The 16899-nt window shown below is 41.0% G+C and overlaps 2 protein-coding genes across 6 annotated transcripts in view; one reads left to right on the top strand and one right to left on the bottom strand.

Annotated features, from left to right (window-relative positions):
• ASB5 (ankyrin repeat and SOCS box containing 5) overlaps positions 1-1077 on the bottom strand; it is an 81915-nt gene extending 80838 nt beyond the window's left edge. The window contains exon 1 of one of the 5 annotated variants that reach the window (XM_070499979.1): positions 962-1077. The gene's annotated coding sequence lies outside the window, so the exon portion shown is untranslated. The remainder of the gene's footprint in view (positions 1-961) is intronic. The other 4 variants (XM_070499978.1, XM_070499984.1, XM_070499981.1 and 1 more) reach the window with 4 other exon arrangements.
• On the top strand, positions 1006-13057 carry SPCS3 (signal peptidase complex subunit 3). The gene is made up of 5 exons (XM_044760651.2): positions 1006-1545; positions 3041-3114; positions 5201-5277; positions 8573-8688; positions 9651-13057. Exons 1-5 carry the CDS (start codon positions 1094-1096, stop codon positions 9781-9783), a joined length of 852 nt encoding a protein of 283 aa, XP_044616586.2. The 5' UTR covers positions 1006-1093; the 3' UTR covers positions 9784-13057.
• Positions 13058-16899: the final 3842 nt, after the last annotated feature.

Raw genomic sequence — 16899 nt, 5'->3', positions numbered from 1 at the left:
TAATAGGAGAATTTGCTTTTTAAGTTAACATGCTTTGTTGAATAAACTGTGGCTGCCTGGACTATAAAAATTTAGGTTTCAAACGCAACTCAGGATCTCTCTTTAGTTCAGTTTATTCATTTTTCATTATTGGGCTCTATTCCAACTTAGCCTCATTAACGCCGTACTCTCAAAGGCTAGAACTGTACCTGGCACATAGTAGGCACTTAGTGACAATCCTAAATGTATTGCTGTATGAAAATTAATTGAATGCTAATGAATAAAGCAAAGAAAAAAGGGCTCAACCATGGACAATGTAAACCAGCATCAGGGTCAGATCAACATTTTCTGGTTCGCATCTATCATATACCAGCTCAAGTCTTCTAGACCTCTTTTGATTTGCGGATGCAAAGTTTTTAAAAAAATTAATTTCAGCGGATTACTGGACCCTCTGAATCCCATTTTTATAATTACAAAAATCCCCAGCGGTGAAAGGAACAAACGTGTCGGCAGACTGTATATTTAAAGTCAGGGACTGGCAGTCTGAACCCCGAGGCCCTTTATGGCCATTATATATTAATAGCTCGGTGATTTTAAATTCTTATACATAGTGCTGTACAGCAATTCCACAGCAATCTCCTTTGATCCTAAGTACCCGGTGAGGTTATCCTTTTAGTTATGGGAAATACCATGTTAAAATGCAAACATTGAGAACTGGTAGCATCAACCCTTATCGTCTAAAACAGCTTTAGCTGCCCCTGGAAGGCAAAGCATTAATAGGAACTGGACTCAAGTTGGACGTGGAAAGGAAAGGAAAGGCGGACTGCTCTTAGGGACCCGAGCGGCCTCTTTTCCTCCCTCTCCCCACACCCTCCACAGAAACCTAAAGTGCTAACTTTGACTGGTTTGACAAAGGGGAGGATTCGGCGTTTTGCAAAGTGCTGCTTCCAAACGTGACACGTCAGGACACGCCCCAAACTACCTTGCCTTGCCGCGGGGGTTAAGGTTAAATCAATGAAACACCAGCAATCACGAAGCCGCAGTTTCAGAACATCCGACTCAGGGACGGAGAGAGACGCGGGCGAGCCAAGGGGTCGAAGGAGGGGAAGCGGGGATGGCGGGGGGCGGGTCTTCCGTGGAGCAGCCCCGCCCACTCCCTTGCTCGTCGCTGATTGGCGGGGCGGGCCCGCGCGCGGCTCGGCTCCCCTGTCCGCGCGGGCCGGCCCGCCCGGTGGGCGTGTCCCCGGAGGCGGGCGCGCGCGCGCTCGCTCACGTCGGAGGACCGGAAAGGAGGCGGGGCCGCGGCGGGGCGCGCTCCCGGAACGCGCGCGGCGCAGGAGGCGCGGGTCGCAGGGAGCCGGTCCGCGGCCGGAGCGGGTCCCCGGGGTGCGTGCGGAGCAGGGCTCTCGGGGAGACGGGCGCCATGAACACGGTGCTGTCGCGGGCGAACTCGCTGTTCGCCTTCTCGCTGAGCGTGATGGCGGCGCTCACCTTCGGCTGCTTCATCACCACCGCCTTCAAAGACAGGAGCGTGCCGGTGCGGCTGCACGTCTCGCGGATCATGCTGTGAGTGCGGCCGAGCCGGGCCCGCGGGGCAGGGCGGCCGGGGCCGGGCCGGGGTGGGCGCGGGGGCCGCGGGCGGGGCGTCGGCGCCGCCCGGGGTCCCCACCTGAGCGGCCGTCGCCCCCGAGGGCGGACGCTCCGGGGGACCGCTCCGGCTTCCCCTCGGACTCCCGGCGTCCTCGGCGAACTCCCGGGCTTGCTCTTAAATGTTCATTCGGAGCGGTCCTCGGTCGCCGCTCGCTTCCTTCCTGTTCCTCACTTCCCTCCGCCCACGCCGGCCAATGAGGGAGCAACACACCAGCACAGCCGCGCCGCCGCCGCCGCCTCCGGGCCGGCCTCCGTGCTTCCCGCGGCGGCTCCTGGGGGCCGCTCGCAGCCTGAGTTCGTGCCCCCGGCTTGACATCCCCTCTCCCGTTTTTGTCTTCCCTCCTCCCCTGGGGCCGTGAATGCTCGCAGCTGCTTTGAAGTTGGCAGGAGCTGTTGGGAGAGCATCGAACATCCCAGCTCTCAGCTCCAGCGTGGTTTTTATTTTTCAAGAGCCAGTCGCTCGAATAAATATGCGAAGATGCCAAAAATGGCATTTCGGAATGACATTGTCCTTTGGCTGATGCCTGTTTTTTTTTTTTTTTCCTTGATAATTTTTACTCTCGGGCACTTTATTCTTTGAGACGTAGCCTTTTTAAAATTTGGTTCTCCGATCTTTTCCTCCATCCCATCTTCCAACAAGTCCTGTCACCTTCTTCCACCTTAGTGTTGGTTCGTTCTTTGTCAGAATCGCCAACCATCCTGTCATTTAATAGCTAACCCCCTCCTTTTTTTTGGCCATGTTGATGTTTGTTAGACACTATTTTTTAGATTCAAATAGACCCCGGGTGGAAGTCAGCGCTGCCGCTGTCAAGTCCATGAGGGTCTCGAAGAGCTTGGCGCAGAGTAAACGCCGAACAAACAACCGTTAGCTGCTGCTGCTGTTAATCTTGAGCAAGTTTCTTACCATTTTGGGGCGTTAATTTCCTTTTGTCTAAAATGGAAGTAATACCCAACTCGTAGGCTGTTCTGGGGATTATTTGAGATAATTGTGAAACCTGGACCTCACCTGGTGGACCTGACACGTAGTAGGCTGTCAATCAGTAGCAGTTACCATTTTATCTTAGTTTTCCACACCACCTTGTAGTCATCTGTAACTTTCTTCTGCTCCTTCTTCCAGATCTCTCGATAGCAAGTATTTACACTTTGAGCGTTTTTCTCTCCCTCCTGGGTTTTGTTAGGAATTCTCTGAGGTTTAGGAAAGTAGCTGAAGACCTGCTTTTATGTTGGATTCGAATGTTGATCCTGTTTTCACACTTCACATGTTTCTCTGATTTTTCCTTGTTTCTTTGGGCGATTGCGCTCTGACCTGTGCACACAACTAGAGCCTGCCTTGCACGTTATCTGAGGAATGATGTGAATTCTGTGTGCTGTTATGTTTGAAGGATGGTAAAACTTTTATCTTTCCTTCTAGAAAAAATGTCGAAGACTTCACCGGACCCAGAGAAAGAAGTGATCTGGGATTCATTACGTTTGATATAACTGCTGATATCCTTTAAGAAAATATTTCATTGCTTTGTCTGTAGTTGGATAATAATATTCGTCTTGTTTAGTGATTTGGGGGACAATGAGGCTGACTCTCCCCTGAATCAACCAGACCTTGCAGATTTCTATACCTATCAGTAAAATAGTGTTAATACATCCTCATTCACCCCTCCAGAAAACTTAGAGATTCATGAGTTATTATGTGAACATACTTTAAATTCTTCACAGAAATATTAAATAGATGGAAAGCTTCAAGGGACTTTGAATCTGTATTTAGGAAAGAAAAAATGAAATTAGATCATTTAGGTTAAGGAAGGAAGAATGTTACCAGTGCTCATCCTACGTAGATGGAATATTTCACGTACAATCCCAAAGAATATGTCTGTGTTTTTTGATAGCAGAGAGAAACATATATTAAAAAACTGACTTGGATCTGTTAAGGTTCAGAAGGTCATTATCAAAGTGATTATTGGTAGGCCATATTAGCATTTTGTCATAGTTCTTTTTATAAGTACTTTTATAATAAGACATCTTAGCAATTAAAAGAGTTACTTTAAAATGGGGATGACTTAAATATTTTCTCTTTGAATTTCCACCTTTTGACAGCTCTGATCATTTTGGCCAGTTTAATCTTCTTTTAGGGTCTTAGATTAATATCTTGGTAGCATTGTTCCCTGCCACTTCTAGCCTGATTTCACCTGCCTTTTGAAAGACCCCAGGATTCACGTTGGTTATGGAGATTGAAGTGTCTGAATTTGTGTAAAGCAACTGTCTGAACAGTTGAAGCAGATCGTGGCCATGGGGAGTTTACCTGCCCCTTTCCTACGATGGAATTACTTTTAACTTGATTTTTTAGAAATAAGTTACTGGGTTTAGAAGTGGAGTAGGAATTAGTTCTAGAGTCACTTATTAAGGAAATAGAGTACACCACCAGAAAACTCCTATGCTAAACTTTGTGTCTGCTTTTAAATCTTCACATCGTTTTTTAAAAAATCTCCTCTAGGGGCCGGCTCCGTGGCCTAGTGGTTAGGTTCTCGCGGTCTGCTGCACTGGCCCAGGGTTCGGATCCTGGGCGCGGACATGACACCGCTCTTCAGGCCATGTTGAGGTGGCGTCCCACATCCCACAATTAGAAGGACCTGCAACTAAGATATACAACTATATACAGGGGGGGTTTTGGGAGATAAAGCAGGAAAAAAAAAAAAGATTGGCAACAGTTGTTAGCCCAGGTGCCAGTTGTTAAAAAAACTCCTCTAGTAGGAGGGAGTTTGGATCTAGTGTGAAAGCAGGAACTTTGTGTATCTGGAGAATTGTAAGGATATTTCCTGATATCACAACTACTATATTTTATATTCTTAATCTCTTCATTTATAGTTTAGTCAGATTTTCTTAATGATGCCACCAAAACTTGAAATTGTTCTTAGAAAGAGCTTTCCTAGACGTCTCCATTCTCAAATAGTGATTCTTAGTGGATATGCATATCTAAAAGTGGCATGTCACGAAGGTGTTGCTATCAGTACGTAAACACGTATAATCAAATGACAACATTTACATATAATGCTTAATACAATACAACATTAACTCCATTAATTTCTCAGTGGCACCAGTATTGTAATTAATCTTGGTGAGTTTTTTGCACTCTGGTAAATTGATAAAACCAAATTAGTGTTCAGCTGCATATTTTTACCAAAGCACTTGGTGGATTGAGATATTTTGATCTCGAGTGGCATGTGTCCAAAAGCGACGTGTACAGTTTAGTATGCTTGGTTTAATTATGTGCGCCTTGGTCACGTTGCATATCCTTAAATTCAGTTGTGATGATTGGTGATACTTTAGAACTGGGGTGGAATCATGTGCTTGAAATACAGTCCTCTTTCTTTTAGACTTAGGTAGTTGATGTTACAGAAAACTAAATTTTGTATTTATTTTTCTGTTAATCAAAGTATATCAGCCAGTAATGCTTGGAGGAGCAAGGGAGGATGCTGTAATCTCACTGATCAGTATCAGTATTGTTATGGATAATTAAGAGTAACATCTTTTTAAAAGTTGTGTGCTGCTTCATGATTTGTATATTCCTTAATTTGTTTACATCTAGAGAATATATTTGATTGGAATGTTAAGCAGTTGTTTCTTTATCTATCAGCAGAATATTCAACAAAAAATAATGTAAGTATTTATATACAAGTGTTTTGATAGATATTTAAAACCTCATTTTTTATGAAAGAGGATAAATTTTGTACATTCAAAATACCTGACTGGAGTAGTTTAATGAAAATCAGAAGCCTGTGGAGAAGTGGCTCTACCAAGACATTATCTCCTTTAATAGCCTGTCTTTTTTTCCTGTCTGTTTCTGTCACTCTTTAGCATTGTGGTCTTCAGAATGGAGTGCATGCAAGCTGATCCATAAGTATGTAAGGAAAACAATTAACAGCTACTGTTTCTTCTCTTAGGGTTCTAAGAAGAGTTTCCAGGTTTTTAGTTCCTTCAGCTTTTTACTTGATGTTAGCGTGGAGTGTGGCAACTTCCAAACTCCTTACATGCCATACTGGACACCGGAAGTCTATTTATATGTTTCTCAATTTAAAATAAAAGTTAAACTTTACTACTACTTGCTATGTGGACTGACATCAAGACTCATAGTCAGTTCTTAATTCAGATGGGCACGTGCCTTCTACAACATGCAAATTCTCCAGAGGAAGAGGAGCAGTTCTCTAGGGCCACAGCTTGATCAGGCTACATGCATACATTCAATCAGTCATTTTCAGCATTTTGCAAAGTTTTGCAGAATATACCCAGTGAAGTGGATTGTATTATCTAGTTAAGATAATGCTAATGGTCCTAGCACATGTTAGCAGCAGGAAAATGGCAGAGTTGATATGTCTGTTCCTCTTTTGAGCCGCTCAGCCCCATTAAAGGATTAAAACAAAAAGAGAACCTAGATAGATCTAGATCTGATAAAAAGTTGGCTGAGAAAATTCAGCATTAGTCAAGAAGACTGTTTGAAATGCAAAGTTATATTCACTACTAAGGATGATATTATCTAATGATAATATATATTATGTACATAATTTGTAGATAAAGATACGTATTTTGGGATTTGTGCTCAAAATTTTAATTCATGATCAAAAACCTTAGGAGACCATTTGCAATGATGAGATCAGAAAGGATGTTGCTGCGCTGAGTATACCAGGAAATGGGGAGGCGGTGGTGTCGCTGCTCACTCAGCTGTAGTACCCTTTAAGCTAAAATATTCTGTCTCCACGGCTACGGCTAGAGAGATAGACAGCAAGATATTTGAGTCAACAAAATTTGTGACCTATGTTCTTACCCAGATACGTAATCAAAAGCTGTAAAGATAACTAATTTTTTAATCATCTCTTATTTTAAAATCCATCTAAATATTTATATTTTTCTTTTTATAATACATGATGGGAACTGTTTTGATAGTCTTATTAAGCTGTGTTTCTGCAATTAATTAATATCTGTCTATTGAGACATATTTTTCTTTGTTTTGGAGTTGTATGGGATTCACCAATTTCAGTACTTAAAGTAGTCTTTTTAATCATAAATAAGGGTTTATCAGAAGTTTTATAATTAAAAGCTATTAAACTATTGGGTTAAAACCTATTAAAACTATTAGTTTGTAATTGAAATTTATTAATCCACTCTGATTTAGAGCTTTTGTTGCAGTTAGAGTAAGGGTTAAGCTATATAGAATATTGCAAAGACAGAAATCTCCTAAAAGTGTAAGGTGGATGATTCTGATAAGTGAATTAAAATATGAAGGTGAACTCTGGAGTTAAAGTGTGCTTCCTGTTGTTTTCACTTGAGTCACCCTGTGTTTGTCATCAGCATAGCCTGGAGGTCTTATAGTTAGAGGTGAGTCTGCTCTTGTCTTGTATTTGAACTGTATTCATTTTCAAGGGATGACAAATTTATCCGTTGATTGGTTTGATTAGTTAATTGGAATTTTATCACTTCCATTCACTGTACATTTATTTGAGCATATGTTTTCTGCCAGGTATTAGGCACTAGGAATATTGAGTTGAATAAGTTTTATCCCTGCCCTTAAGAATCAACAAAATGTTAAAAGGAACAGATAGAAAAAATCATGCTGAAGATGAGTAACAACCGTAAACACATTCTACAGGCCTCAGCAAATTCCCCAAATAACTATGACATCTTGGTGACGGTATACCTAAATTATAGTCATCATTGTCAGTCAGAACCAGCTGTAAGTGAACACAGTTTGGGATTTGATAGGTTCTTGCTTTGGTGAATGAATATACATAAAAAGATTTCACTCTGGCATGGCTTTGATTCTGTGGTCTTCAGTCTTGATGTTTCTTTTCTTTTTTTTTTTTTTTTTTTAAATTTTTATTTTTTCCTTTTTCTCCCCAAAGCCCCCCAGTACATAGTTGTGTATTCTTCGTTGTGGGTTCTTCTAGTTGTGGCATGTGGGACGCTGCCTCAGCGTGGTCTGATGAGCAGTGCCATGTCCGCGCCCAGGACTCGAACCAACGAAACACTGGGCCGCCTGCAGCGGAGCGCGCGAACTTAACCACTCGGCCACGGGGCCAGCCCTTGATGTTTCTTTTCAATCTTAAAAAGAGGCTTAAAGGTGAAGATTTGACTCCTCATTTAGAAATAACTCTTCGCAGTTCTCTTTAGTGAACGTGGTCACAGTTTGCTGAGCACTGGCCTCACGAGCTAATGGACGATAGCCTGCTAAGAGCAAATGTCTTGGGATTTAGTAGGGGTCACAAATGTATTTTCTTTTCATTTCATGCCCCTAATTTTCTAGACAGCTTGTTTATGATATGTCAAAATAGCGACTTAAAAGAATTGTCTGACTTGTAGGTTTTACCATAATAAAACAATGATGTGCCTATGTTTTTTAATTTGAAGGAAAAAAATCTTTAAAAGGCTCCATTTCTTTAGTGATCTCGTGATAATTTAAAAACCTCAGAGATACATGAACTTTTATGACATAATCTGCCAGTGGTGACCTGTATTAACAGTGTGATGGAACAGCGATTAGTTCTATCCCCGTACAGGGTCCACACCGGTCTGGAGGGTCTTCGAAATTGTACAGCGAAAAGTGATTTAAAAGAATTCCTCCCTTCCAGGGATTCTAATCCCTTCTGTTTCTCCAAGGACCTCACTCTGGAGAGCACGTGTCTAAAACCTTGTACTAAGTTCTGAGGGCCCTAAGTAATACCTTTGCCTTAGCAAAAGGAATGATTTTCTTTAGGGAGATATCTTTCTTTTGTCCAAGGAAAGTGTGATGCTGCTGCTTGTCTCTAACCACTTGGCGTCATTTTGTCTGCTTTAGGATTTTCTCAATTCCCTTAAAGTCGGATTCATTAATACAAATTAAACTGTTTACTTACCAATGCTTTTAATTTGACAAAGATGCTATTTCTGATGAGTTGTCTAATTAATTTTCATTTTAATGTAGGCTCTCAACCAAGTTGTCCTTTGGGACAAGATTGTTCTGAGAGGTGATAATCCGAAGCTGCTGCTGAAAGATATGAAAACAAAATATTTTTTCTTTGACGATGGAAATGGTCTCAAGTGAGCAATTCTTTGTCATTTTTTTCATTTAATGAAACGTGAAGGGGAGAGAAAGATGTGTTTCTATTCTAAAGAAAAATATTAGAGGGTAAAAAGAGGAAAGTTGAGAGAGAAGAACAGTATTTATACAGATCTGAAGTGGAAGATTGGCTAGAAATACTGCCCCACAAACCGGGATGTCAGATAAGAGCTCAGTTTTTTGGCAGTTTGTGAAATGTAATAGTGACACTAGTCAAGGCCTGTGGGCTCTGCTCGGGAGTGCCCGGGGGGCCTGGGCCTGCTGCTGTGGAGGTAGGATGTTGATGGTTGGAGGGCTCCCTCCGTGATCCATGTGAGGGGAACTTAGCAGGGAAACCGTAGTGAGGAAGCCCGCACTGGGCTCGGAGTTGGTACTGAGGTTTCTAGTTTTGGTTCCCTTAACTTCTGTGAACCTCAGTTAACTTTTATACAAAATGAAGGAATTCGAATGGTTGATCTTTTGGGTCATTTTTAGCTCTAAGCTCTGTGAGTAAACAGGGGAAGCAATTTTAGGGGAGAGCTGTTTTAACCAGACCTCTGCTTTTGCAGATGAAAAATTTCCAGCTGTGAGAGATTTTGATTTGTTAGGTTTGCCCATCTGGATACTGATAGAATTAGGTCTCCAAGCATTGTCTTCTGATTTCTGGCTCATCTCTCTCTTTATATTCTCGGTGTTTTACTCACTCAAGCTTCTCGGTTGATACTCTGAGAACTGCAACAGTGAGTTTGGCTAGGTCATTGTGGGGTACCTGCACATAGAAGGCTGGTGTTTCCCAGCGCTGTTCTTGGCTTTCAAAAGACTTGAGAAAAGTTTGTAGATTAGGACTCTAGTTAGGAATAGCTGGTTGCATATAAAGTATTTGATGCCTCAATGCTTGAATTAAAATGTTTTTATTGAACTACAAGTGTTTCTGCTGACATCTGTTTATTGTATCTTTTTATAGGGGAAACAGGAATGTCACTTTAACCCTGTCTTGGAACGTTGTACCAAATGCTGGAATTCTACCTCTTGTGACAGGATCAGGACATGTATCTGTCCCATTTCCAGATACATATGAAATAACGAAGAGTTATTAAATTATTCTGAATTTGAAACAACATATTTTTATACTTAATGAAGTGTATCTCATTTATCTCTTCCCTTGCATCTTCTTTTGTTTTTGGTTGATAGTTTTTTTTTTTTTTTTTTTGGTTATAAGAACTAACATCAAAAGGCGTATTTGAAGGGAAAGGTTAATGTGCCACTTAAACTTAATTTTACAAACAAAACACAAAAAAAGAAGGCCACTGGAGCGGAGTGTTAAAAGAATAAGACAACTACATAATAAGGATTTGTAAAAATTAAAATCTGAAGTATTCTCTGTATTTCCATTATTCTTTATGGAATATAAAGTGAGCATGAAGGGTAGTTAAAACTTTCAGGTGCCTGTGGAGTTATGAGAACTCTGTTTTATGCCTTGCATTCATGCAAGTTCACAGTGGATGTGATTTAGAAGTAGACATTCTCTTCTATCTCAGAGTATGTCTGATTACTGGAAAAATTGATATGATTATTTATGAGAAGCCTAGTTTACAAAATAGCCAAAAGTGATGGAGTTTTATTCCATTTGTCTTAGGAATGCCCATAATGCTTATTTTTCTTACAGGTGACTAGCAACTTTCTCCAGACTTAAAGACTAAATACCTCTTTATATGCTGTAAATCATTCTAACTCATTTTAGTCTCTTAAGTCAACCAAATATGTGTCTTTCAGTGCTTTCTCTAAAAATGTCCCATTGTATTATATCTGTGTGACTTCTTAGCGTTGCCATTGAAAGTCGAAGTATTTGCATGGTTTACCCTCTGAGTTAAGTTTGTTCGAGTGAACATGTCTAGTGCCACTGAGTGGTAATTATGTAAAGTTTTCTGTAGGTCCACATTTTAATAATTACTGGGGTAATAATATTTGGTGTGCTTTTGCATTTACAGGCACTCTGGTGTACTTTACTGTGTGTTATCTTCAATAATCTGATGAGGTTACGTGTAGTGCAAATGTTAGTTCTTTGCAGATGAAGAAACTGACACCCAGAAGTTTGTTGACTTGCTTCAAGGTTACATAGCTAGCAAGGAATGGTGTTAAAACTTGAACGCAGATCTGAATTCTCTAAGCTTGTCTTTTCTCCTATACCTCAGATTACAGACTAATCAAAATTTACTTATAATTTTCGTTACATTTATTGTGACCATGGACACCCTTTCTGTCATACTCCTAGAGGAGATTTCCCATCCTGTACGGAAGTGACTTAATTTTCAAGCTGCCAACAACTTATATAGAGGCAATATCTCGATTAATTTTACTTATGATAAAAGTATAAGAATCTAAACATATGTAAAAATAATTCAGAGATTAAGTACATAATAGTACGTGATTAAATATATGATCATATTTAACATGACTTTTTTCTACATGGGCAAATAAACATCCTTCTCAAAGGAAGCGACCACAAGTCCATTCCCTTCAAGCATGACCAAGCACTGTAGTTACATGGTCAGCAGTTAATAAAGGGCTAATATTTTCTAAGAGTAGTTTAAATTAATATCTAATTATTATATTTACCTTATATGAAATACATCGCCACTAAATTCCATTAGTTTTAAGAGCCGTTGCATGTAAGAGCAGGTGTTCATGTGAAAGGTCAAAGTTATAGGATCATGAATGCTGGACGGGGTTTGGCTCCCAAGTTTTTTATTGAACTTTTTGGGGGCTCAGTTTCTTTATCTGTAAAATGACAGATTGGACTAGTTAATTAGATAGGGTTTGTTTTACACCACGCAAGTCTGTAAAGTGTATTGTATCTCTTCAGCGGAGAGATGAACACAAGAACACCTTCGTGATGTGAAGACAGGAAGATGATTGAAAGACTAATTAACACACAACTCACATTGATCTGACTTTATTTCTGTTAGAGTTTACCTCCAGAAAATTTAACTTCATACAGTTTGTACAAATACAAGACATGGAAACTCAATCTTCAGGCGTCAAAGCTTAAAACTTGAGTGTGTTCTCATTAAGGAATGTGTGCACAGTAAGCCTGCAGTCCTGACCAGACCTGGGTGCTGGTTCAGTAGTCGGTCATCCCTCTGTGCTGAGTGGGTCCATCGTGAGGTGGAGATGAGTGTTGACGTTTACCTGAGTTAGTGTATTTGACAAGCCCACCCACTTTTTTGGAATTTGGTGAGGAAGAGGAGTAGAAAGGCCCAGCCAGCACAATGGATAAACAGCGTTCTGTTCTTTCTTAACTAAGGGGAACTGCTCAGGACTAGAATGCTCCAATATGGGAATAGGAAACCTCTGTCTCAGGAACTCACTTTTGGGTGTGCACAGCTTTGTTCGTTTACCATGATTCTACTTTAAAAAAAAATGGACTTTTGTTCAGTTTGATAACCGTGTCATCTACCTTAGTGTCAGTGTTTTAAAGTAGTCTTATAAAGTCTCCACAAAGACCCAAGACTTCATACTTAAGAAAACCTAAGTATGAATAGAAATGTCTGAGCCCAGAGATGATTCTGGGAAAAGAGAATAATTGCAAGACACTTATGTAATTACAGTTAGAAGTGAGTTAATTTTAAAAGATAGTGCTCCCTTTTCTCTAGCAGTGTAACCTGGACAAGCACCTGTATCAGTGTTTTTTATTCCCCCCGTTGATTACATCCGGTTTCTTGATGCTGAAAAGAAAATAACGAAAAACTTAAGAAATTCCTTAGGGTGTAATAGGAAAGTGGATATTTTGGATTTCCTTTCTTGGAATTATTTTACAGTTCTTTGATGGGTCTGGCCAGCCTAGTAATAGCACTGAGAGACGGGCTTTCAGGTTACAGTGAACACTTTTCACCATGGTGTCTAAAGCTTAGTGAGCTAAAGCTTTGGATCTTTGACGTATAGGTTAATGGAGGTGTTATTTTCTAATACTTTGAATTGACATGAAATGGGTTTATGGGGAGAAAAAACCATAAGCTGTGATCTTTGGTTGTAAACAAACATCTATCCTATTTCAGAAGCTTTCCTTGGTTTTAGGAGAGCCCGTGTACCTTTCATGTGCCTGCCAGTGGTTTGAAGAGATCTGTTCCAAAAAGTTGTTGCATGTTTTTGATGCAATTCGGGAAATTGTTTATTTCACAAATACAGATTCATAAGAAAAAAATCGTGAAAATACTGAAGCTATGTTTGAGGATTTTCTTAATTGCAATAAATAGTCAGCATTTTTTCTAATGAAAATGAATTTTGTTTACGAGTAAAAGTATGCATTTTAAAACTTTCAGATTTATGCTTTTTACGTGAAGCGCTGAACTAAAAGAAAATAGATGAAACTAAGTCTAGTAAACAAGTTTTTTCTTTGTGTGTGATTGTGTGTGTGTTGGCGGGGGGAGGGGCGAATTTGATTGATTACACCTGGAACACCTTTTCCGGAGACTTTGCTGCTCCCAGCAGACTGTCAGCTCTGTGAGGGCAGTCCTGTCAGATTGATCTTTGCATCTTCCCTGGCACACGGCACATTGCCTTGCACACAATAGACTCCCAATAAATACTGGTGAGGAATGAAGCCATTCTCTTTGTAAAGGGACCAAACCATGGGGGCTGCGTTGCAGTTAACACTCCTCCTTTGTGAGGCCTGCCCTTTTCATTCTTGAGCTGCTGGGGACATTAGATGTCTTTCCCTTCAAGCCCAGTTGAAGGGCTCTGTCAAGACAAATGCTGCTCTTGGCTCCAGCTGCCATGACCCATGTTCTCCCTGTTCGGAGCTTTTCATAATATGAGAGCCAAGGGAGACTGACCAGGTGAGAAGATTGATAGGTAAATTGCTTTACTTTAAATAACTCTAGGAGAGGAAAACAGACCTGACTATAAAAAGTCTCAAAATGTCTGTTTAGCTCATGAAGAAATGAGTTGGAATATACAGCTGACCATTGAAAGTCTGGTTTGCCCAGCCTCTCCCCGCTTCTTGGGCCTATCAGGTGGTTTGGCTTACAGCTGTCACAGCTGGCTCATTGCACTACACTAAGTTTACTGAGTTGTGGAAATTCTGTTCCTTTTTATCTCAGAAGAGAGAGGAGTTTCTCAGAGAACATTAACCAATGGACTCAGATGACTGAAACGATAGAAATACTCCCTCCAGAGAATAGAAAATCAATTGAGTTTAGAGGGTAAGCTTTTTTTTAAATCTAAGTGTGTTTTTTCTGGGATGATGCAAGAGGTCAGCTAGATTTTGCTTTTTCTGTTTTCTCCAAACCTGGGCAATCGTATGTCAGAGCTTCAGTCCTTAGACGTTTTCTCTTGTGCTCCTTTGTCCCTTTCCTTCTTTCCAGGTGATATGTTAAAGCAAGAATTCTGGGTGCGGCAGACCATTGCCTGATTCATGAGCTATCCCTGCAGAAAGAAAATTGGTCACTTCAGTAGGCGTGTGCCTTAGTCTATCTGAGGAGACCTCAAGCTTGAAATAGCTTCTTACCTGGGCCTTTCCTTCCCACTTGAGAATAGCGAAGAGGCATTTCTCTTTGAAATACGTGGAGTCAATGCATATCCCACTGTGTATTTGTTGAGGGGAGTTGGAAATAGGCATCCGGAGTTGAAAGTAAAGGTGCTGATCAGTAGTAGATGCTTGAGACGAAAGAGCCTCTGCTCCTTCCTTCTCAGGGCCACCCTCCTGTGCCACCAGCCCACTCCCTTGTTTCTCAGGGGCTTGGAAGGGCTGTGGCCTACCTGTTAAATGAGAGAGTTCACAGGGCGGCTGTGAGTCAGGATGAGGACGGTGCTGAGATGCTCAGAGGGCTCTGGAACAAGCTCAGCTCGAACTTGAGGGAATTGGATCCTGTTAGAAGACTTCCCCAAGTTGTCTGGGCTTCTCCCAGGTTGGAGAAGTCTGGGGCTTAGGCTTATCCCATTGCTGCAGCCTCTGCTGCTGCCTCTGAGACCCCTGAATGTCGTAGTACTCAGTGCAGAGATAGGCAGGTACTGGTAATACTGTAGCTGGGACCCATGTTCCCTTGTTATTGAAAGTTTGAAAATACTGTTATATTAGGAGAGACTTGAGTGCCACCTGCCTGTTGTCCTCAGCTCACCTTTGAAAGCCCAATTAAATTCTCTTTATTACTAGTTAAAATAAGACTGACTGCTGTAATAGACAACATCACAAGAAAATAAGAGTTCATTTCTTGCTCCTGCAGGGGACTAGTGTGGTTTTCAGGCAGCTTTTGACATGGCGTGACTGAAGGACCCACGTGCCTCCTACCTCGGGACGGCCACCCCAGGGCTCTCAGTCCTTAACTTGATGCTCACTGACCAGGGGGAGTGGTGGGGGGGTGGAATGGAGAAGTCCACCTGCTTAATTAGCTTGGCCCAGAAGTGTCACATACAACCAAGTCATGTTCCAGGGGTGAGAACGAATTGCATGGCCTTGCATAGACTCATGGGGCGTCTGGGAAGGGGACTCTTCAGCTGGGCACTCACTTCTCAGGAACAGGTGTATGATGGGTGAGAAGCATGACTCCTGCGAGCTGCCATCTGTCACTTTTTGCCTGTGCTCACCAGCTTTGCCTGACCAGCCCCTGCTGTATCCCAGTAGGGGATAACCCATTGATTTCGTCCATATCTTGTCTGGAGTATGTAGTGTTAAGGATTTTCTGAAGGCTGAACATATTGGATTTTAAGAGTTAGGTTTTAAAGCATTTATCGGGCATTATAGTTACTTGACAAATCTAATCTTTCTAGCCTAGTACTCCCTCCAGAACTTAGAGTAATTTTTTTTAAGTTTCAATGAAGGGGCGCTTAGTTTATATTTTGATTTTTTTTGTGATAAGGAGAGCTATGTTTCTTTGTTTTTTCAGTACCTCTACATACAAGGTACTTAATACATATTTATGGAATGGATTAATGAAAAGCAGCAAAATGAGTGTGAATAATAAAATTTTAGTTATATTAGTTTACACAGGTCTGATGTAGGATGGCGTTGCAGAACATTCCATGACAAATTTTCAAAGGATAAATGAACTTTTTTTTAACTGTAAAAAGTTGTCTTATAGTCATATCTCTTGGTAATAATGCTTAATATTAAATAATGGAGAAGAAGGTAGAGATATGGAGTAACTTATGTGTGAAATGAGTAGGCAAAGGACAACCATAAATTCTTAGAAGTTTATTTTAGGTCTTTTGCCTGTTTTACATTTTTAATAGGAAAAAGGAAACAGAGAAGTGCATGAAATATTTGTATATAGGTGAATAATTACACAGCATGCACATCTGTAGCCACTACTTCCATCAACAGAACAATCCCACTACCCCAAGCCTCCTCCGTGTCCCTATTCTGGATCACAACCTCTTCCCTCTCCAGTGTCTTCATTTTTGTGTTATTTTCTTAGCTTTACTTGAAAATTTTGCTACCTATGTTGCATGCTATTAGTTTTGCCGCCATTACGAACTGTAGCAACATCTCAGCGGCTTACAAAAACACACGTGTATTTTTTGCCTCGATGAGGCCTTAGGATTGGCTTAGGGTGTTCTCCCCATGTGTTCATTCCAGAATCCAAGTTGAAAGGACAGTTCTTTTGAGGCAGAAACTCTTGATGCCTCTTGGAGTCTCTGATTGAACATGGCAAGCATAGGGTCTACTCTTCATTGGCTCAAGTGTGTCACGTGGCAGAGCCAAGAGTCTAAATTCAGCAGGGGCTAGTGAATCTCATGGCACTGCGTAATCCTCTTATGGGGACAGGGAGAGAATTCTCAGGAGTAATGATGTAATTTGTCATACATCCCTAAGCGATATAAGTTAGTTTTGCTTGGTTATGAACATAAGTGGATCTTACCATAGGAGTTTTTTTGTGTCTTTTGTGCCTGCTTCAGCTGAGCATTACGTTTAGGAGATTCAGTTATGTTTTGTGTGAATCTATAGTTTATTCATTTCATTGCACGTAGTAATCCAGTGCTTATAGTAATCCATAGCAATCCATCGTGTGCGTAATTGATTTACCTACTCTGCTCTTGATGGACAGGTGCTATGAATATTCTTGCACAGGTAGCCTGGTATATATGTTTGTGTTTCTCTAGGAAAGAGACCTTCAAACTTTGTTGCTTGCATAGTACATAAAAGATTTGTGGGAAAACAAAGAATCTCTAACATTATTAAACATCTGAAATTTTCATCTTGCTAAAATAGTATAACC

Source organism: Equus asinus, chromosome 27 (genome assembly GCF_041296235.1).
Source record: "Equus asinus isolate D_3611 breed Donkey chromosome 27, EquAss-T2T_v2, whole genome shotgun sequence".
Taxonomy (NCBI): domain Eukaryota; kingdom Metazoa; phylum Chordata; class Mammalia; order Perissodactyla; family Equidae; genus Equus; species Equus asinus.
Note: the sequence above shows the minus strand (reverse complement) of the source record. Positions and strands in the feature narration are given on the sequence as shown.